Source organism: Porites lutea, chromosome 6, assembly GCF_958299795.1.
Source record: "Porites lutea chromosome 6, jaPorLute2.1, whole genome shotgun sequence".
Classification (NCBI taxonomy): domain Eukaryota; kingdom Metazoa; phylum Cnidaria; class Anthozoa; order Scleractinia; family Poritidae; genus Porites; species Porites lutea.
Window position 1 is genome coordinate 13,364,872 of NC_133206.1, and position 23,359 is coordinate 13,388,230.

At 41.1% G+C, this 23,359-nt stretch overlaps 1 protein-coding gene across 1 annotated transcript; it reads left to right on the forward strand.

Moving 5' to 3' along the window:
* The first annotated feature begins 302 nt into the window (after positions 1–302).
* Positions 303–2,079, forward strand: LOC140940195 (uncharacterized). Its single transcript, XM_073389111.1, has one exon. It carries the CDS (start codon positions 325–327, stop codon positions 1,705–1,707), a length of 1,383 nt encoding a protein of 460 aa, XP_073245212.1. The 5' UTR covers positions 303–324; the 3' UTR covers positions 1,708–2,079.
* The last annotated feature ends 21,280 nt before the right edge of the window (positions 2,080–23,359 follow it).

The window sequence follows — 23,359 nt, forward strand, 5'->3', positions numbered from 1 at the left end:
TTGGGGTTCGTTTGTCACGTATTCATTTCTCCACCACGGAGAAATGTCCGTGGGGGAGAAATGAATATGTGACAAACGAACCCCAAAGGACGTCTGCGAGGAGACTAGGGTTAGGGGTAGACGTTCAAAACAGTCCTTCGTCGTTTGGCCTCTCCGCACACCGTGCAACTCCTTTAAAACCTTCCCATCAATCTCAGCGCTCATAACTCGCGCTGTATAAACAGTCTATTACCATTACATGAAGTATATCTATATCTTTTTGGCGAAAGCTTATGTCTTTTGCCAGTGTTCAGGGCTTCATGTGTCGATTTTTATGATGAATAAATGGATAGACTGACAGATCTGGCGTTTGAAGCGGTCTGTATACCGTATGGTGACTACGATTATAGTATATTTCATGCTGCGTGCATTGAACAAGATATCAATACTTGTAAGACTGTTCTTTGGTGTAGTCCCAGTAAAATGGATACAGCATTGGCCTTGAAATGTACAGTTAGAAATTCTGCGTTTTGTTCCTACAGTGGATCTACAGCGAAAGATATTGTTAAGAACAACAAAGCTTTGAGTTTGTTGCATATCATCGAAAAGGCTGAGAGAAATGCACTGGCGGGTCTTTCACTAATACACGAAACAGCAAGACGAGGAAGTCTCAGACAGGTTAAAACAATCTTTAAAAATACTGTGAGAGAAAACATCGACAAACCTTCTCCGCTCCGTGATGATGATCATGCAACGCCTCTCTTGCTTGCTGCTAGATTCAATTCATGCCAAGTTGTTAGATTCTTAGTCGAGAACCGGGCAAATAAAGATGCAAAAGATTGGATGGGAAGGGGGGTGCTTCATTATGCAGCTATGGGAGGAAAAGAAGCAACTGTGTCATATCTTCTCTCTGTTGGTATCCTTGTAGATTATAAAACAACTTGGGGAAAAACAGCATTACACGTAGCAGCAATGAAAGGTTATGCTGCAGTAGTCAGCATTCTTGTTCAAAGTGGTGCTGATCTCGAATCTTCCACCGGATTTGGTGACACCCCTCTTTTACTCGCAGCAGAGGAGGGGAATATAGACTGTGTAAAGGTGCTTACACATAGTGGTAGCAATATAAATGTCTCAAACATGGCGCATTACACCCCTCTTCATAATGCAGCCAAAGAAGGGCATCATGTGACTGTCAAATTCCTTCTGCAACATGGTAGTCGAGTTGATGCTGTCTCCAGTTGTGGAGAAACCCCTTTGAGCCTAGCAGTTAGAAAAAAACATGGTAAAGAGGCAGTTGCTCTTTTGCTTCAGTATGGAAGTAGTGTAAATTTGCGTGATCTTTGTGGAAGAACGGCCCTTCACTATTGTGTGGATAGAGATGTTGCTGTACTTTTGGTTCAAAAGGGTGCAGATCTACATGCAGCAGATATTGAGGGTAAGACACCACTTTTCCTAGCAGCTCTTGGTGGTTATGAAAGCGTTGCTGACCTTCTTATTAATCAAGGGAGCTCTGTAAATGCAGCCAGCAAATCTGGGGACACTGCCCTCCACGAGGCAGCCATCAGAGGGCATACAAGTACTGCACAAGTCCTTCTGAAGTACGGAGCTAACATCAATGCTAGAACAGTGACAGGGGAAACTCCCCTTTCTCTTGCTGTGATTACCTCTAAAGTTAGAATGATACAGCTGCTACTTTCCCTTGGTGCTGATTATGGATATACCCCTTAACCTTTAAGCCCCAAGATCTGCATACAAGTTCCCCACACTGATCTCCATACATTTCTTTTAAGAACTGTTGAAAGAATTTGGTTTAAGATCAAGGCATTCTCCCTTTGGTAATCAATTTAGTAATTCTCATAACCTCTTGATGATCTTCTGATGTTGTTAGGAGAGAATTTGATGTTGGCCACTCTTGGGACTTAAAGGGTTAGTGGGGCACTCCAGGGGCCCGTTTCTCGAAAGTCCCGGTAACTTTACGGGCCCGAAATCAAATATTCAAATCGAAATATAAAGAATAAGAGCGCGGGTCCTGGCTAGCAAACTACTCCATTTTGTTTCATTAACTGACAGTTTTATCTTGTTAGATGCAAAACTATTGAAACCTCGGTCTTTAATGTAACCGGAGACAGCTTACCGGGCCCGTTAATTATCGGGACTTTCGAGAAACGGGCCCCTGATGACATAAGTGATCTGGAGGTATGAATGGCATCTTAAACCTAAGATATCACATGAACCAACTTTAAACCAAAATTCAAATCGTAAAAATACTCTCCAGAAGGACCAAGAGTTTCCCTTTGTGACTGGTGATGGGGTAACTCTTACAGAGAGGGTTCTGCGTACAGATCATTCACTTGTCAGTTCTAAACATCCCAGAAAGACTTCCTGGTACAAGTGGTCCCTTTGAAGTAACCTTCAAACTAGTCATCTCTTCTTTATCCTCTTAACAGCAAAATAATGATCACAAATGATTGCAAAAGTGCAAGCCATTGAGGATGAAGAATCTGAAAAAGAAGGTTCTTCAATACAGAATGTAGCAGATTCAGTAGTCTTTTCATTGGGAAAGTAGTGCGAGATATCCTAATTTCTTGACCTTTTATTGAGTGAGTGTTTTTTCCTAGTTAAGTTCTAGCCTGTGTAACAGGCGGTGGCTTTTTTAGGAAGAGGAGAGAAATAATTTTAAGGAGGAGTGTGCATGCACAAGGGGAGAATAGGAAGGGAGGCACCTTCCTGAAAGACCCTGGTTTCCCGTTTACTCCCCCAATTTAGTTACTTGACAGTGCTGAATCAACAAAGCAGATTGTCTGACAACATGAAACTGATCTCAGACCCACCCAGAGAAAAAAATATGCAATGCAATTTTAAATTAGTGGCAAACAGGACAAACATGCTTACCTCAGTTCCGTCTAGTCTTTAGTCTACAAAAGTCACTGCCACGTTGGTGCTAAACAATGATGGTGATTAAAATGAATTAATAAATCTGTTGTCCTCAGCCACTTCATGATCAGCATATGCCTATACCATGTTATACTTTTCTTGCTTTATTTCTTTTAACCCTTTAAGCCCCAAATTCACCAGACTGATCTCCATACATTTCTTTTAAGACTATTTGAGAGAATTTGATTTAGGATCAAAGAATTCTCCCTTTGGTAATCAATTTCGTAATTCTCGTAACCTTTAGTTTTAATGATTTGCTGATGTTGTTAGGAGAAAATTAATGTTGGTCACTCTTGGGACCTAGAGGACCCTAGAGGGTAAGCAGTCCAATTCTTCTCTCAACTCACTCACTGATATTCCCGTAAAAGTTACCTCCACTTCTTGCAGTCTCAAATTATGCTTTGCAACAAGGAAATAACTTAAGGTCTTGCAAAGCCGTTTCTGGTCTTCCCACCCCAGTCACTACAACACACAACTGAAAAATTATTTTTTTCCTAGCCCAGTTGGTAATATGAAAATCTTTTCGAGCTAAGGTCTTTGAAAACTTATTGCAAGCACACTTCTAAGAGTTCTTCTGCCATTGACAGCTAGCCTGTACACAAACGATGTTTTATTTTTCTTTTCCTTCTTTTGGAAAACATCGGCGTGCGCTTCCCCTTTGCGCTGGCGGTCAATAAATCCCCTGCGGTTTATTTTTTATCACGCGCGCTCGACGGACTTTGAAGAGAAAATATAGTGTGTGTGAACAGGCTTATTGACATCTATCACGTGTGTTTTGTTTTCAAGACTCTTTGAATTACCATTGAATGACAATTAATGACTTGAGGTGACAGACTAACTCCAAAGAGGTGCTCTCATAGCCAATAGAATTCTACATACTGTCAGAGAACGTAGAAAACGGAAAACTAGCACTTCTCAAAAAAAATCTTTAAGGGCATCTTTTATTATGGACATCAGTCTGGGAAATTTGTATGTAGATATTGCGGCAAACAACCAATCAAAGCATTCGTATTGAAACCATGATGGTTAAGATTGTTTATTGTAACGATTAAAGTAAGAACAAATTGCTTGTTTTGCATAGTTCTACTAATTCTTTTGTAGCCATTAGTCCCAACCCTCCCCCCCTCCCTGCCCTATTTCAGACCTGATCAAAAATGTGATACGCTATTTCAGACCTTCCTTTTAATCAGTTCCTCAGGTCAGACCAATGTTAAAGGCAATGTTTATACGCTTTTATTAAGTAAGATACAAAACTGTACAAAGTTTCGAGCTTAAAATTCCACACTATAAAGCAGGTTGCATAATGCGCAACCTCCATGTGCGACCACCTCTCGTAAGCGACCGGCAATCCAAAACACCAAAATTTTCCCAGTCAAAGCCTTAAAGTTGGAACTTCTAGTAAACGCCCACCTCCTGTAAGGGACTGCGACCACTTTTTGGGCCTGACGGTTGATGATTTCCATTGTTTTTAACCTCTTGTAAGCGACCACTTGCCACATTTTCTGATCCCTATTTCCGCCGCGTGCAATATGTTACTTATAATATACTAAGAACTTTAGTGACAACATGGATCTACACATATCCTAACTTATACATTGCATACAATAAATTATCTTCCATAGAGAAGATGTGCCTGGACCTCTTCTCGAAAGAGACCCCCCGTGGTTTAATTCTTGTAAACGACCACCTCCCGTGAGCGACCACCAGTCTTTGCATTTTGGGTGGTCGCTACTTCTTCATCATTAGTTTACGCCAACTGTGTACGCGCTCCGGTCACGCGCCGGACTCCAGGGTTTTTTGAACTAAAGCTGGCCGGAAATTTATGTACAGTCGACCCTCCCGTAATCTCGGACCAAAATGGTCAAAGTTGATATTCCATTTCAGACCAAAACGACTAAAAAACCATACCCTTTGGCGCCGGACATAATCTAAATAAGGGAGTACCCCTTCCCGGGTCCCAAACACACCATAAACAAATCACTCTGATGTTCTTGGATGACTGTAGCCATATTTTCATGGAAAATTATACAAAAGAAGCTAAGGAGATGACATTTTTAAAAGTAAAATGACATCAGAGGGAATTTTAATTTAAGAACTACATTAAAAAGCCTAAAAATACAATGCAAAATCACATTTAAAGCCCAAAATATAATAAAATATAAAGTTATGATAAAAAGAAATGTCTTGCTCGGCGGCAGAACGTTTGAATGTTTTCACTCTTCACAATGTTTAAAGGGAGTTTGTGAAAAATTTTTGTGCCAGTAAAAAGAAAGGTCATTTTTCTGTTTAACGTTTGGTAGGGATAGCCTCATAATTTGCCTTGTGAAATAAATATGAATGTTCAAAAATCTAGTAAAATATAATGATAATAACTAGGAACTAGTTAAGCCTTTTTCACAGTGGCTTGTGTAAATGTACTCAATTACCACATTGATATCATTTTTTCGTATTTAAAAGCTTCGTACCAGTCCTCCCTATTGAAGGGGATCTTGTAATTACTCAAGATTCCTGTTTAACAGCAGTTTTGTTACAGTTCATTCATCAGCTACATTCACTCTTTCTGTTTTTGTATTTTCTTCTTGTTCTGCAAGCTCCGCCGCCAAAATTTTCCCCGAACTCGCACAAATGTACTCTGGCCCCAGAAGTTTTTCTTGAAATTTTTCGTCGCAAAAGAGAGAGCGACTCGCGAAGCGGTGACAACTTGCTATGGCCGCTTCGCGGCTCGCTGTCTCTCTCGCGAAGAAAAACTTCAAGAAAATCGTCTGGGACCAAGGAAACACAAATGAGCCTTCTCGCAGGCTAGGTGGCCTCTGGAGACTCAGAGATTTCCTCTACTCTCATTGTTCCGACACGCTCATTATCTCCCACGTTATGGTACCCCAGAGAACTGTTTCTTTCAAATGTCCTCCTATTGAACTGCGGAAGAGCGATCGGTACAATGAGAGACATAAGTCTTCAGACACTTCCGTAAAATGGCCCCTTTTTGCATAGTGGACATACCTATTCACTTCTCCTGTGTACCCCAACCCCCTCCCTCCAAAAATCAATGTTGTATTTTGGACCCTCAAGTCTTTCGTTTACTTCAGCCAACACTGATTAGGGGGTGGGGTGGGGGGATTTACGGCGTTTAAAGGGAATGAATATGATAAATGAATGAAATTGTTGATTAAACAAGCGTGTCAACTACTTTTTTCCCTGATTGTAGACTAGACCAAAGGAAGTATCTTGAGTCAGCTGGCCATTCTAGCAGGTATGAGTTTTCATTTCATTTCATTTATTGGTTTATTCAGATGTTTACAATATTATTTTCTCACTGCCAGCAAATAAAAAAGGCTAGTCTAGGTGGGTAGTGTCTATGTAAAACAAAATACGTACTCCAAATGGTATTATATTAAATTAACAGGTCAACAAAAGTTATTTAAGCATATGTCCATTACAGGTCCATTAAGTTGTCTTTCCATCTGACCTGACATCATGGCTATAGTAGACCCGTTATTTATCATTTCATCCCACAAGGACGCAAGCAAAGTTGTTTGAAGGTGGCTCTTCAACGCATCGATAATTCTCTCTTTGGACCATTCTATCACAGAGTCACTAGTATCCATTACTTGAGCCTCGTCATGGAATAGATAACTCTTCCCCACTGCCCTTCAATCGATGAGCAGTCGGTACTGGTGTCCATGGCTTAATTCGTGCTCTTCGTGATAAACTTCAGTGATCTCGCTCGTGTCCATGGTGTAAGCTTCCTCTTTGAGTACTTGAAACGTTTCCACTGAATTTGTGCAGTCGCTGCTTATAACTGTTACGTGTCCCCGTTTTAAATGTTAAATGTGAAATGTATTTTAAAAAATACTTTGCATTTGTAACAAGCGATTTGTCTTTTGTAGCACGGAGAAAACTTTTTTGCTTCTGATGAGCAAAACGATGTGGTTTTTCTTGTGGATCGATGTGTACAGGCAGTAAGGGAGACACATAGTTGGCCCCTAAGCCTTTGATCACTATGATCTTCGGCCATCTACATGGACTACCTGTAAGTCCACAATGCACGTAAGACGACCTTCGTAGTTCGACAGGTAGTCAGGGAGGAACATAGTCGGCCCCTAAACCTTCGGTGACTATGACCTTGTCCATCTGTATGGACTACCTCTTCGATGAATTTCAAATCAGCTGCGAAATAGTTCACTGCTATCCTGGTCCGAGAGGTTTTTCTTGAAATTTTTCTTCGCGAAAGAGCGAGCGAGCCACTACAACAACAACAACACCAAAAGCTTTATTTGCATGACCATAAAGGAATTACAGTATTGCAAAAGCTATTAGTCTAAATTTAAGTACTAATTCAACTAATTAGTACGTGCAAAACATTACAAAACGTTACAGTTCTTATTCATTCATTCATTGATATTAATTTGGTTCTTAATTCAAAGCATTGCGAGATAAATGAAACTAATTGACAGTTAATTAAATAATCATAAGAATTTCTAAGAAGAGATATTAAAGTACGGTGTGAAAGTGATTTGAAGTCAGGTATTTTAGTTTCTAGTTTGGAGAAAAATATGTCTCTGATCTGAGAATAAGCCTTACAATCTAGTAAGAAATGATTTTCATCTTCGATTTTGTTACTTGTACAAAAGTGACATATCCTTTCATTGCGAGGAATGTTTTCGTATCTACCTGTTTCAATTCTAAGTTGATGACTACTTATTCTAAATCTAACTAATGCTTTTCTCGAAGGGTTTTTTCTTGTTAAAACTAGGTACGGCGAGGGGCTATAGTCGTCTTTGATTGTACAATAAAAACTGAGTTTTTGTGATTGTTGAAGGGTCTGATTCCAGTAAGAGACGTATTTATTTTTCATTATGCCGATATACCTATTAACTATTGAGTCACTCAATGAATTACAGGAAAAGTCATAGTTTAGATCATAGTAGTCAACCATTTTCATGAGAGTAGAGTAAAAGCTAGTTTTTCCGTTATGATGAAGGTCATTTGAAATTTGTAAGGTCTGTTTAACTAGAATCTTCATCTTTACCTCTCAGATAGTCTAAGTGATTTAGAATCTTTTTATTTATATCAATGATCAAGGGAAATTTACCGAGTTCAGCTCTACAAGCAATGTTGAATGCCTTGTTACGTACTTGTAAATAACGTTTACAGAATTGCAAACGGGTTTTCTCAATTGCAGAGCTGTCCCAGGACTTAAAATCTGATTTAACAAAAGCACCCAAACTTCACTGTTGTAGGTTAGAATTGGTGAAATCATAGAGTCAAAAATTTTACACGCAAGTGAGGGCTTAAGACTATTCAAATCCGTGAGCCGCCTGAGGCTGAAGAGTGCGTGAAGAGCTTTTTGTCCGAGATGTTCAAGCGAAAGTGTAAAATTTCCGGAAGATGTAATGCGAGTTCCTAAGTAAGTATAGTTTTGGACAACGTCGATTACTTCATTGCCTATGCGGAAGTTATGTTCACATTTTCGTGTGCATCGTTGAAAAATCATTATTTTGGTTTTCTTAGGATTTATTCTAAGCATCCATGAGTTGCAATATGAAGATAGTACGTTAAGGTAGTTTTGTAGACCAAGTTTGGATCGCGATAATATTATCAAGCAAGAGAGAATGATCTATTGTATCAAGTCATCTGCGTAAAGGAGAGAGTTGAGTCTGGTGCCATTTGGTAGCACGAAGGGGTCTGATAAAACATTGTCAAATGAGAACGCTAGATCGTTAAGGTATAAGTTAAAGAGCAGGGGGCTTAAAATGCAGCCTTGCCGCACTCCTCTTGCGTATTGAAAAGATCGCGTTTTGTTATTTCCAATCCTGACAGAGCAGGTAGACTTCGAGTATAGACTCTTAATTAGACTATAAAACTTTCCTTGGACATTGATCTTAGATAACTTATAGAGAAGCCAATCATGCCAAACCGAATCAAAGGCTTTCCTAAAGTCAACAAAACACGCATATATTTTCTCCTTGTGACAATGGACATATTTGTCTATTAATGTTCGAAGTGTGAGGACATGATCTGCTGTTCTATTATTTGCTAGAAAACCAATTTGAGACTTGTGAAGTATATTATTTAAGTCAACGTGCTTTAGAAGTCTCTGATTGAGAATTGAACAAAATAGTTTTCCAATACAACTGGAAATACAAATTCCACGGTAGTTTGATGGATCGCTTTTAGTACCACATTTAAAAATTGGTGTAATGAGGCCATCACACCACATTTGGGGAATAGTTCCTAAGTCGAGGACCGTGTTAAATAGTTTTAGATAAACAGGCATTAATTCGTTTAGGCTAGATTTGATCATTTCGTTTTTGATTTTGTCTGAAAAAGAAGATTTGTTGTTTTTGAGTTTTCCAGCTGCAGTGCGAATTTCACTTTCAGTGATGAGGTAATCCAAGGAGTGAGATCGTGTCGTAATATCCTTTGAATTCTGCAACTCATCTATAATTGCCTCCTGCTGTTCATTAAGGGGTTCATTCGAGTGCAAAGATTGAAAGTGGGATATCCATTGTTCTTCAGAAATTGGAGGGGTGTAGGTTTCCTTCATAGTGTCGTCCATTGACTTCAAACAGTTCCAAAAGCTCTTATTGTTCGAATTTTCGACCGTGTTTTCAAGTTCACAGATCTTATTGCTATAGTATTCTTTTCTCTTATGTTTCAAAAGGTTTTTATATTGTTTTAAGACGTTGTGATACTCTTCCCTGAGGGTATTGTTTAGAGGATCTCTATGTTTTTGATTAGAAAGTTTCCGCAGTTCATGTCTTTTATAGCGGCATTCTTTGTCGAACCATTTTTTGTTCGAAGATATTTTGCAACGTCGCTTTTTTGCTGTTTTGATCTTCAAACAGCGTTTGGCGGTTGAAATAAGAATATTTTCTACAGCATGAAGGTTCATATCAACATTTCTCGTGATTGTTGTAGTATTCATAAAATCGTGGATCTTTCTTTGAATGTCTTCAGACTGTAATGTAGCTCTAAATTTTTGTGACGAATCGTTTTCCCAAAAAAACTGTTTTGGTAGAGGAGTCAAAGAATCATTTATAATTGCCTCGTTTGATGAATCGTTATCTAAATGACAGTTAACCTTAAGCCATGTTATTATTGGACTATAATCTGATAAACTGTTCGGCTCTTTCACTACAAAAGATGTTATATTTCCTAGCAAATCTTGGTCGCATATGGAGTAATCAATGACATAGGAGAGAGAGGGGTTTTTTTCTCTCCTCACAGTTTCGGGACGGCGATCTGTTCATTTCCATGAATCGGCGCTTCGAACACCAATTTTCATTTGGTAAATCAGTTTGTGCTCTACGTACCAATTTTCATCATAGACACGAATGTACAGCAACAACCGATTTGTCTTCTGTAGCACGGAGAAAAATTTTTTGCTTCTGATGAGCAAAACGACGTGGTTATTCTTGTGGATCGATGTGTACAGGCAGTGAGGGAGATACATAGTCGGCCTCTAAGCCTTTGATGACTATGATCTTGTCCATCTGCATGGACTACCTGTTAGTCCGCAATGCACTGAAGACGATCTTCAGAGTTCGACAGGCAGTGAGGGAGGAACATAGTCGGCCCCTAAACAACAAGCTATTTTTAGCTGTTAAAGCCTGGTTTTCATATGTCGGGAAGATCCCAGACGATCGGGGACTTTACGGTCGGAAAAAAGGGAAAGCCGCGATCGTCTGGGATTTTCCCGACATATGAAAACCAGGCTTAACCAATAAGAAAGTCCGCGGATCCTATCGTTATAAGATGACGTAACCGCTGTGTTATAAATAGACTGCCACTTTAGCACTATAAAAGAGACATCACGACACAAATTTTGATTTTTCACAAAACGGACGACGCCAGTTGTAGTTTTTTGTCATCACCGACGGTCACTGCGTTGATTACATTTCAGAGACAGCACTGTTGCCTTGAGAGAAGCTGCCCAGAGCGTCCTTGGAACGGCCCTGCTTTAACCGCCCGGTTATAGATTTTTATTCAACAGATCGCCTTGTCTTCCCGTGCAGATGGTGTACATATATCGTCGTGTCCATGATGAAAAGAGGTGGCAAACAGTTTCACAAGAATGTACACTTCGCCTTGTCTTCTCTTGACGTACAGATCACCGTACGACGAAAATTGCCGGCGAAAGAAATTCACTGATGCTGTACATACCGTCGTGTCAATGATGATAATTGGTGGCAAACCTACCCACGGAAATGTACAGATCGTCTGGTTTCCTTGATGAAAATTGGTGGCGAATCAGATCGCTTTATCTACCTTCGACGAAGACTGCCGGCTAACCTATTCACGGCTGCTGTACATTGGTGTCTATGATGAAAATTGGTACGTAGCGCACCAACTGATTCACGAAATGGAAATTGGTGTTCGAAGCGCCGATTCCCGGAAATGAATACATCGACGTTCCGAAACTGAAGAGGGAAAAAAACCCCTCTCTCTCCTCTGCGCTTCGCAACTCGTTGTCAGCGATGTCACCGCTTCGTGGCTCGCTTGCTCCATCGCGAAGAAAAATTTAAAGAAAAACCTCTGGGACCAGAGTAGCGGTGAACCATTTCGCAGATGATTTGAAATTCATCGAACAGGTACTCCATACAGATGGATAAGGTCATAGTCACCAGAGGTTTAGGGGCCGACTATGTTCCTCCCTCACTGCCTGTCGAACTAGGAAGGTGGTTTTGCGTGCATTGCGGACTTACAGGTAGTCCATGTAGATGGACAAGATCATAGTCATAGAAGGCTTAGGGGCCGACTATGTATCTCCCTCACTGCCTGTACACATCGATCCAAACGAATAACGACGTGGTCGTTGCCCAATGTGTTGCGTTGAGCATGAGCAGACGTATAGAAAAAAAAAACAACAACAACAACAACAACAAAAAACAATAGGGTTGTTATAAAAGGAAGGTACTAATGGGACACATAACAGTTATAAGCAGCACTACAAGACAACAGTTTGTTAGAACTATATCTTTTCAAGAAAAATGTTTCAAGTATCTCACGAGGAACTTAACTTCATGCAGACGAGCGAATGTCCAATGGAAGAGGAATGCGAGATCCACGAAGTTGACGACGAAGAGCCCATGGACACGAGCAACGACTCGTCGATGGAAGGGCAGTGGCTGAGAGTCGCCGGTGATGTATTCTATGAGAAGCCTCCTAAAGCCATGGATATGAGTTGCTCTCCGACAGAGTGGCCCAGTGACCGCAGAGTTATCGATGCGTTGAAAACTTTCATTCAAAAAACTGTGTGCGATCAATTGATAAATACCGAGTCTACCGTGAAAAAGCAACTCAATGGACCTTTTGTATTGGACATGATAATAATGGAACAAATTTGCTGTTTGATGCAGGCAAAGCTGCAAGAGCGCCTTTGTTGTACAAAGCAGACAATGCAGTTGCCTATGATGGGACGTGTAATTTGTATGATGGGGCTTCAAACGAGCGTAAGATTAGTGCAGAATATCATGGAAGATATTAACGGGACAATGGACAATATAATAAGTGAAATCTTCCCGACAATGAGGCGCTGAAGTCAAGAGACATTTCCGTTGGAAAGAAGAACACTTGCACTCTTTTGATTATTTTCGTATCAAGCGGGTCTGGAGAGACAGCGGCAACGCAAACAATGTGTCTTTCACTTAAAAATTTTGTAACAAAGTAGAGTTAGTATGGAAATGTTTTAATTGTCATGAATAGTGCTACATGCAATGCATTAAAGGAAATGTTGATGTACAATCAGCTTTGAGTAGATGCTTATTAACATAAGATTTTGTGATGCGATCGGACCTTTGGACTGTAAGACAAACTTAAAGCAAGGGGCACACATACACCAACCCACGGCCTGGGCAGTACCTCACGCATGCGCACAGCCATATCACCCGGGCAGTGGCAGCTATGGACAGCTGTTTCGCCCTTCTTGGGGCTCATCAGCATGGCATTGCCGTCGGGTCAATGAACAGGGAAAATCCCCGTGTATCAAAGACCCTTCTTACTGTAGTAGGTTCGATTGTCACCATAATTGGAGATGATTTCCCTCAGGTAGTGTGGGTATATTTGAAAGTGTGGTAAGTGGGCCTTTTAAGTTGGTTTCCCTAATAGAAGAAGAAATTCGATGTCTAACTTGGACAAGGGTCGTTTTCGACACTGAAAATACTGTACAAAGCCTGATTTTCAATGTTAAAAGTCTGCACATATACAATTCTCACTACTTTACTTAAAATTTAGCTGGGATGATAGGCTAACCCTTTAACTGAAAGAATCCGCTTTATAATGTTAAAGATTTTCCACTTTTTAACTAACGAAATGACGATTCTAGTCACTCAGCTGTGCCAAAGTCTATGCCATTTTCTTGGCACATTTCTGCCTCAGTGTTTAGCCCACCTCAACGGCTCCGCAGTGATATGCGTAAATGTCCAACCAGTTCTCCCGAAGTCTGCTGGATAATGATTTATTCGGGGGATAGTATAGATGATGTGAACTGTGACAATACAAATTTAAATGAAGATATGCTGGTCGCAGTAGTAATTAAAATTTAAGCAATTGCAAATTAACCCGTAAAAAATTTCCGGACCTCATCAAATTGGCCTGCTCGCAATGAATAGGTCTTCATAGCTCAAAGGGTAGGGCACTGCAGCGCTAACACAGAGGCCATAGGTTCGAATCCCGTTAAAGTCCCGAAATTTTTATTCGGCTTTAACCAGAGAGAATGAGCTCTCTTGGCTTTAATAATTTGCAAATATTGCTAAAATTGCAATTAACACTGCGACGATGATATCTTCATTTAAAATTCAGGGATAAGCTAGGGATAGTCTTATCCAACTTTTGAACAACCGGACCCAGCAGATTTTAAAGAGGGTCGTACAGGGGGGGTCTCTCGCACGGTTCACGAACAGAAAAAACAGCGAATCACGGATCACGGCTATCAAAATTTCATTTTCCCGAATCACGAAAATAAACAAGTAAGGTACTCGTTTTAATAGCCTTCTCTTACGGTAGAAAGAGTGTTTGAAGAAAGAAAAATCGTTAAAGGCTAAGTAAAGGCTGCTTATCGGAAATCACATACCTAAATCACTCTCGATGGACGACTCTGACCATTCGTCCACTTCGCGTTGTAACTGCCCGAAGAAACAACAAATCGTCGAAAGAATCTACCTCGTAATTGTCAGCAATAGGATATTCAGCGTCTGAGTCAGTGTCATACTCTTCCTCCTCTTCTACCTCGGCTTCCTCTACTACTTGAACATCTTCAATGGCCTCGTGCGATGTAGAAGGCGTAACAGTCGTAACGGTCGTAGCAGAAGTAACAGTCTCCTCTTCGACAGTGTTAGGGCTGAATGAGACTTCATCTTTAGGATAGTCTGATGTTCTGTACATGTTTAACGGCAATGTTCCGGCCTTGAACATGGTGGTCTCTTGTCTCACACTTCTCTGTCGTGCAGCCCTCCCATTATTTGTCGCCCACTCAATCATGAGGTCTTTTTCCTGCCTATTTAACTCCCTTCTTGCCTTAAGATGCTCCAGCTTCGGAATGGCATTTAGTGGAGTTCTCTGGCGCAACACGGGATAGTATGATTTATCATGTGTGAAGTAGTAGGCACTCCAGGGTACTACACGCTTAATGCTTTCGTATACGGTATTTGCCAGATTCCGTGCGTACTGCAAAAGGGTAGGAAACTGGTCCTTGAAATGACCAACTGCGTGTAGGTTTTCAACCTGAACTGTTAGACAAGAGTACAGATCAATGGCGAAGCTTGGGTTATGTTCTTTAACTAACGCCTCCAGATCTTTCAGTCCATAATATCATGTTAACCGAACGCTTTGTCTGATTAGAAATAGTTCCTTGAAAACCCCTTGGTTTACCTGTGCTGGCATCGTTTACATCGTTGCTATGCGACAACGCTTTTTCCGTTGTTGTTTCCAAGTAACTGTCAAGTCCTTCCAGAAGCTCGATTGCTTATGGTAGGGAACGTTTTGGTACAGTCTGAAGTTTCATATGAACAGAAAAGGCTTTATACAGGAGACCAAGATGGCCTAAATACTTTACAATGCCTTTTATTGAGGTAATTAAAGTCGCCGGGAAAATTGAAACGTTTCACGAAAAGTTTCAAGTGACTTGAAAACCATCCTTACAACCGACATAGCGAACTTACGGTTTCTTGAGCTTTGAAGAAAGCGGAGCATGTCAATCAAGCTTAATTAATTGCGTGAAGTTAAACTTGAAGTAAAATAGCATCGCCCGTGTTTGAAGCTGTATTTTACCTGAAGTATTTAAAATTTACTTGTCTTGAAATATTTCTAAGTTAACTTTGTGCTACCATCGTCATCCTGACATAGTCGCCGTATTCTCTTGTTCTTCTTTTAACCTTGTTTACTTATTAACCTATAGAAAAGTCGGCCCGTATCTTTCAGAACGGTCCTTGATGTCGTCTAATAAGAAGTAAATAAATTCCTACCTTGTAATGAAGATGTATTTCCTGATAGTAGCGGCCTCTCCTTGTCCCATTGCTCTTGTGTATTTATCGCAAAGGCCTTACTGCCATCTTTTCCCTTTTCGAGACGACAAAATTTAAGTTCAACACAGGAGCCGAGGCCACGTTTCTCAGCCTCTGCCTTTAATCCGGCAAATTCCGCGAACTTTTTAGTAAACACTGCCAAAGATGAATGTTCATCTGTAATTGGAAAGCGAACTCGTTCCTTTCCAAGAAAATTAAGCGAGCCGACAGACTTTGGGTCAACGTAAAATTCAATACATTCGACCCTCATCGTACTATACGTACTCGTCCCCTCCATGTCTCGGATGTTTCGATGTTTTGGATCACTGTCCTTTGATCTCCAGTGGCATAGGAGACCATAGGCATAGGAATAGACATCTGATCCATGACAGGCACGTAAAGCACGTGAATTTGCACAATGGATTACTTTAATTAAAGCGAAGTCTCTTACTTGTCACATTTGATGTTTTCAGTCTTAAAATAAGTCTTCCAGAGCACTCGCATCTCAAAATCACGCAAAATAGAGTGGTGAAATCACGAATATCGGTTAATAATTCAAGTTCTTCACGGGTCACGCAAAACCTTCAGATCACGGATCACGAAGAATAATTTATTAAATTCACGTTTCACGGAAAATAAAATCAGCCAATCACGCATCACGGGAATACCCCTGTACGACCCTCTTTAAACGCCTGGAACAGGCTAGAGCATATCTAGACCTCTTGCTTTTAGCAAATAGAGAAACTGGAATTGTTGGAATCGGAGTCTGATTAAGATTTGCATTGGAGCTTATTTGAAGCGGATTTTCAGCAAACTCGATTGCCTGCTTCAATGTGTACCCTAACCCCTTCCCTCCAAAAATCAATGTTGTATTTTGGACCCTCAAGTCTTTCGTTTACTTCAGCCAACACTGATTAGGGGGTGGGGTGGGGGGATTTACGGCGTTTAAAGAAAATGAACATAATAAATGAATGAAATTGTTGATTAAACAAGTGTGTCAACTACTTTTGTCCCTGATTGTAGACTAGACCAAAAGAAGTAGTTTCAGTCAGCTGGCCTTTCTAGCAGGTATGAGTTTTCATTTCATTTCATTTATTGGTTTATTCAGATATTTACAATATTATTTTCTCACTGCTCGCAAATAGCAAAGGCTTGTCTTGGTGAGTAGTGTCTATATAAAACAAAATGGATGTCCATGGCTTAATTCGTGCTCTTCGTGATAAACTTCAGTGATCTCGCTCGTCTCCATGTGAGCTTCCTCTTTGAGTACTTGAAACGTTTCCACTGAGTTTGTGCAGTAGCGGCTTATAACTGTTACGTGTCCCCGTTTTAAATGTTAGATAAGAAATGTATTTTAAAAAATACTTTGCATTTATAACAAGCTATTTGTCTTTTGTACCACGAAGAAAAATTTTTTGCTTCTGATAAGCGAAACGACGTGGTTATTCGTATGGATCGATGTGTACAGGCAGTGAGGGAGATACATAGTCGGCCCCTAAGCCTTTGATGGCTATGATCTTGTCCATCTACATGGACTACCTGTAAGTCCGCAATGCACGCAAAACTACCTTCGTAGTTCGACAGGCAGTGAGGGAGGAACATAGTCGGCCCCTAAACCTTCGGTTACTACGGCCTTTTCCATCTGTATAGGCTACCTGTTCAATGAATTTCAAATCATCTGCGAAATGGTTCACCGCCATCCTGGTCCGAGAGGTTTTTCATGAAATTTTTCTTCGCGAAAGAGCAAGCGAGCCGACATTGCTCGCTGACAACGAGTGGCGAAGCGGCGAGGAGAGAGGGGTTTTTTTCTCTCTCTCCTCGTCTCTTCTGGACTCGTTGTCGCAGCTTGGTTGCTCGCTTTCTCTTTCCCGAAGAAAAATTTCAAGAAAAACCCCTCAGGAAAGGGTAGTTCGGCGCTAATTGACACAGTGATCTGTTCATTTCCGGGAATCGCTTCGACCACCACTAATTTTCATTTCGTGAATGGGTTGGTGCGCCACGTACCAATTTTCATCATAGACACGAAAGTACAGCATCTGTGAATCGGTTCTCCTGCAATCTTCGCTGGTCTTCGTCAAAGATAGATAAAGCAATCTCACATCATCTACGAATCGGTTCGCCACCAATTTTCATCATGCACACGACGATATGTATTTACATTATCTGCGCCCGAATCGGTTCGCCGCCGATTTCTACTACGGGTAGACACGGGAATCTGTTGATTGAAAATCTGTCGCAAGAGCGCTCTGGGCAGCTTCTCTCACGGCAGTCATGCGGTCTCTGAAATGACCGTCCGTGATGACAAAAGCTAGAACGGGCTTCCTCCGTTTTGAAAAATCAAACTTCGTGTCTTGATGTCTCAAGTGGCAGCCTATTTAAAACACAGAAGTTACGTAATCTTATAATTTTAGCATTCGGGAACTTCCTTATTGGATAGCAGCTAAAAATAGCTTGTTTTCGTGATATTGTGAGATAAGCAGATAGCGGATCTCAACCGCTTTTGCGGTGTCATTTCGAATTAATACATCTTTTTTTTATGGTCGTCAACTCAATTTCAACTTATATACTGGTGCTTGACGACCATTAAAGATGTATTAATTCGAAACGACATCGCAAAAACAGTCGAGATCCGCTATATCAAGAACACAAGCTATTTTTAGCTGTTAAAGCCTGGTTTTCATATGTCGGGAAAATCCCAGACGATCGGGGACTTTTTTACGGTCGGCAAAAAGGGAAAGCCCCCATCGTCTGGGATTTTCCCGACATATGAAAACCAGGCTTAACCAATAAGAAAGTTTGCGGATCCTGACGTTATAAAAATTAAGATTGTTTAACCGCTGTGTTATAAATAGACTGCCACTTTAGCACTATAAAAGAGACATCACGACACAAATTTTGATTTTTCAAAACGGACGACGCCAGTTGTAGTTTTTTGTCATCACCGACGGTCACTGCGTTGATTACATTTCAGAGACAGCACTGTTGCCGTGTGAGAAGCTGCCCAGAGCGTCCTTGCGACGGCCCTGCTTTAACCACCCGGTTATAGATTTTTATTCAACAGATCGCCTTGTCTTCCCGTGCAGATGATGTACATATCGTCGTCTCCGTGACGAAACGTGGTGGCGAACAGTTTGACGGAAATGTACAGTTCGCCCTGTCTCCTCTTGACGTACAGATCACCGTACGACGAAAATTACCGCCGAAAGCAATTCACTGATGCTGTACATACCGTCGTGTCAATGATGATTATTGGTGGCAAACATACTCACGGAAATGTACAGATCGTCTGGTTTCCTTGATGAAAATTGGTGGCGAATCAGACCGCTTTATCTACCTTCGACGAAGACTGCCGGCTAACCTATTCACGGCTGCTGTACATTGGTGTCTATGATGAAAATTGGTACGTAGCGCACCAACTGATTCACGAAATGAAAATTGGTGTTCGAAGCGCCTATTCCCGGAAATGAACAGATCGCCGTTCCGAAACTGTGAGGAGAGAGAAAAAACCCCTCTCTCTTCTCTCCGCTTCGCAACTCGTTGTCAGCGATGTCGCCGCTTCGTGGCTCGCTCGCTCTTTCGCGAAGAAAAATTTCAGGAAAAACCTCTGGGACCAGGATAGCGGTGAACCATTTCGCAGATGATTTGTAATTCGTCGAACAGGTAGTCCATACAGACGGACAAGGTCATAGTCACCGAAAGTTTAGGGGCCGACTATGTTCCTCCCTCCATCACTGAGCCTGTCGAACTACGAAGGTCGTCTTACCTGCATTGCGGACTTACAGGTAGTCCATGTAGATGGACAAGATCATAGTCATCGAAGGCTTAGGGGCCGACTATGTATCTCCCTCACTGCCTGTAGACACCGATCCACACGAATGTGTTGTGTTAAGCAGACGAACAGAAAAAACAAACAAAAACAAAAACAACAAAAAAACAAACAGGGTTGTTATAAAAGGATGGTACTAATAGGGACACATAACAGTTATAAGCAGCACTCCAAGACAACGGTTCGTTAGAACTCTATCTTTTCAAGGAAAATGTTTCAAGTATCTCACGAGGAACTTAACTTCATGCAGACGAGCGAATGTCCGATGGAAGAGGAATGCGAGATCCACGAAGTTGATGACGAAGAAGAGCCCATGGATACGAGCAACGACTCGTCGATGGAAGGGCAGTGGCTGAGAGTGGCCGGTGATGTATTCTATGAGAAGCCTCCTAAAGCCATGGATATGAGTTGCTCTCCGACAGAGTGGCCCAGTGACCGCAGAGTTATCGATGCGTTGAAAACCTACATTCAAAAAACTGTGTGCGATGAATTGATAAATACCGAGTCTACCATGAAAAAGCAACTCAATGGGCCTTTTGTATTGGACATGCTGATAATGGAACAAATTTGCTGTTTGATGCAGGCAAAGATGCAAGAGCGCCTTTGTTGTACAAAGCAGACAATGCAGTCGCCTATGATGGGACGTGTAATTTGTATGATGGGGATGCAAACGAGCCTACGGTTAGTGCAGAATATCATGGAAGATATTAACGGGACAATGGACAATATAATAAGCGAAATCTTCCCGACATTGAGGCGCTGAAGTCAAGAGACATTTCTGTTGAAAAGAAGAACACTTGCACTCTTTTGATTATTTTCGTATCAAGCGGGTCTGGAGAGACAACGGTAACGCAAGCAATGTGTCTTTCACTTAAGAATTTTGTAACAAAGTAGAGTTAAGTATGGAAATGTTTTTATTGTATTAAATAGTGCTGCATGCAATACATTAAAGGAAGTGTTGATGTACAATCGGCTTTGAGTAAATGCTTATCAAGATAAGATTTTGTGATGCGATCGGACCTTCTGACTGTAAGACAAACTTAAAGCAAGGGGCACACATACACCAACCCACGGCCTGGGCAGTACCTCACGCATGCGCACAGCCATATTACCCTGGCAGTGGCAGCCATGGACAGCTGTTTTGCCCTTATTGGGGCTCATCAGCATGGCATAGCCGTCGGATCAATGAACGAGGAAAATCTTGGTGTATCAAAGACCCTTCTGACTGTAGTAGGTTCGATTGCCGCCATAATTGGAGATGAGTTCTCCCAAATAGTGTGGGTATATTTGAAAGTGTGGTAAGTGGGCCTTTTAAGTTGGTTTCCCTAATAGAAGAAGAAGATGTCTAACTTGGACACTGAAAATACTGTACAAAGCCTGATTTTCAATGTTAATAGTCTGCACATATACAATTCTCACTACTTTACTTAAAATTTAGCTGGGATGATAGGCTAACCCTTTAACTGAAAGAATCCGCTTTATAATGTTAAAGAATTCGACTTTTTAACTAACGAAATGACGATTTTAGTCACTCAGCTTTGGCAAAGTCTATGCCATTTTCTTGGGACATTTCTGCCGCAGTGTTTAGCCCACCTCAACGGCTCCGCAGTGATATGCGTAAATGTCCAACCAGTTCTCCCGAAGTCTGCTGGATAATGATTTATCCGGGGGATAGTAAAGATGATGTGAACTGTGACAATACAAATTTAAATGAAGATATGCTGGTCGCCGTGGTAATTACAATTTAAGCAATTGCAAATTAACCCGTAAAAAATGTCCGGACCTCATCAAATTGGCCTGCTCCCAATGAATGGGTCTTCATAGCTCAAAGGGACACAGAGGCCATTGGTTCGAATCCCGTTAAAGTCCCGAAATTTTTATTCGGCTTTAATAATTTGCAAATATTGCTAAAATTGCAATTAGCACTGCGACGATGATATCTTCATTTAAAATCCAGGGATAAGCTAGGGATAGTCTTATCCAACTTTTGAACAACCGGACCCAGCAGATTTTAAACGCCTGGAACAGGCTAGAGCATATCTAGACCTCTTGCTTTTAGCAAATAGAGAAACTGGAATTGTTGGAATCGGAGTCTGATTAAGATTTGCATTGGAGCTTATTTGAAGCGGATTTTCAGCAAACTCGATTGCCTGCTTCAATGTGTACCCTAACCCCTTCCCTCCAAAAATCAATGTTGTATTTTGGACCCTCAAGTCTTTCATTTACTTCAGCCAACACTGATTAGGGGGTGGGGTGGGGGGATTTACGGCGTTTAAAGAAAATGAAAATAATAAATGAATGAAATTGTTGATTAAACAAGTGTGTCAACTACTTTTGTCCCTGATTGTAGACTAGACCAAAAGAAGTAGTTTCAGTCAGCTGGCCTTTCTAGCAGGTATGAGTTTTCATTTCATTTCATTTATTGGTTTATTCAGATATTTACAATATTATTTTCTCACTGCTCGCAAATAGCAAAGGCTTGTCTTGGTGAGTAGTGTCTATATAAAACAAAATGGATGTCCATGGCTTAATTCGTGCTCTTCGTGATAAACTTCAGTGATCTCGCTCGTCTCCATGTGAGCTTCCTCTTTGAGTACTTGAAACGTTTCCACTGAGTTTGTGCAGTAGCTGCTTATAACTGTTACGCGTCCCCGTTTTAAAATGTTAGATGTGAAATGTATTTTAAAAAATACTTTGCATTTATAACAAGCTATTTGTCTTTTGTACCACGAAGAAAAATTTTTTTGCTTCTGATAAGCAAAACGACGTGGTTATTCGTATGGATCGATGTGTACAGGCCGTGAGGAAGATACATAGTCGGCCCCTAAGCCTTTGATGGCTATGATCTTGTCCATCTACATGGACTACCTGTAAGTCCGCAATGCACGCAAGACGAACTTCCTAGTTCGACAGGCAGTGAGGGAGGAACATAGTCGGCCCCTAAGCCTTCGGTTACTATGACCTTTTCCATCTGTATAGGCTACCTGTTCGATGAATTTCAAATCATCTGCGAAATGGTTCACCGCTATCCTGGTCCGAGAGGTTTTTCATAAAATTTTTCTTCGCGAAAGAGCGAGCGAGCCACGAAGCGGCGACATCGCTGGCAACGAGTTGCGAAGCGCAGAGGAGGGAAAGGGTTTTTTTTCTCTCTCCTCACAGTTTCGGAACAGCGATCTGTTCATTTCCGTGAATCGGCGCTTCGAAAACCAATTTTCATTTGGTAAATCAGTTGGTGCGCTACGTACCAACTTTCATCGTAAACACGAGCACGGAGAAAAATTTTTTGCTTCTGATGAGCAAAACGACGTGGTTATTCGCATTGATCGATGTGTACAGGCAGTGAGGGAGATACATAGTCGGCCCCTAAGCCTTTGATGACTATGATCTTGTCCATCTGCATGGACTACCTGTATGTATGTATGTATGTATGTATGTAAATCTTTATTTAAACACGGGAAATCATCAGTTAAGTTTAAGTTAAAAACTAAAACTAATTACAACTGCTTTACATGATTGCCGTGTGGGAATTCGATATATCAGCTAACTTCTTGATATTTCGTTTAAAATGCTCAACGGATGCAGCGTTTTTTAAGTTTTTGGGCAAGTTATTCCATAACATGGCCCCGCTGTAAGAGAAGCTTCGTTTCAAATAATTGGTTCTTGGTTTGGACAGGGTCAGCCTTCCCTCAGAGTTTCTTAATTTGTAAGCAGAGTGACGCTGAGAGAAAAGACTTTGTAGATATTCTGGAGCAAGGTCATTCATGGTTTTATACATCATTACGGCTTTTTGTTTCTTTCGTCGAAGAGATAGCCTCTCCCAGCTGAGGGTGGAGAGAAGGTGGTTTAAGCTCGCATCAAAGGGTGATTTAGTAATAACTCTGGCTGCACGATTCTGTAATTTTTGGAGCTTATCACTCAAGTAACCACTCAAACAGTCCCAGACGGGGCTGCAGTAATCAAAATGAGGCATAATTAAAGCGTTATAAATTTGAATTGCAGTTTCTTTGGATATAAAGGGCCGCACACGTTTTAGGGCGCCTATAGCTGAAGAGACTTTCTTGCAAATCTCTTCAACGTGTTTACCCCAAGAGAGTTGAGCATCTATGGTAAGACCCAA

Coding starts and splice junctions, on each gene's coding strand:
- LOC140940195 (XM_073389111.1), top strand. CDS start 325: ATGGATAGACTGACAGATCTGGCGTTTGAAGCGGTCTGTATACCGTAT.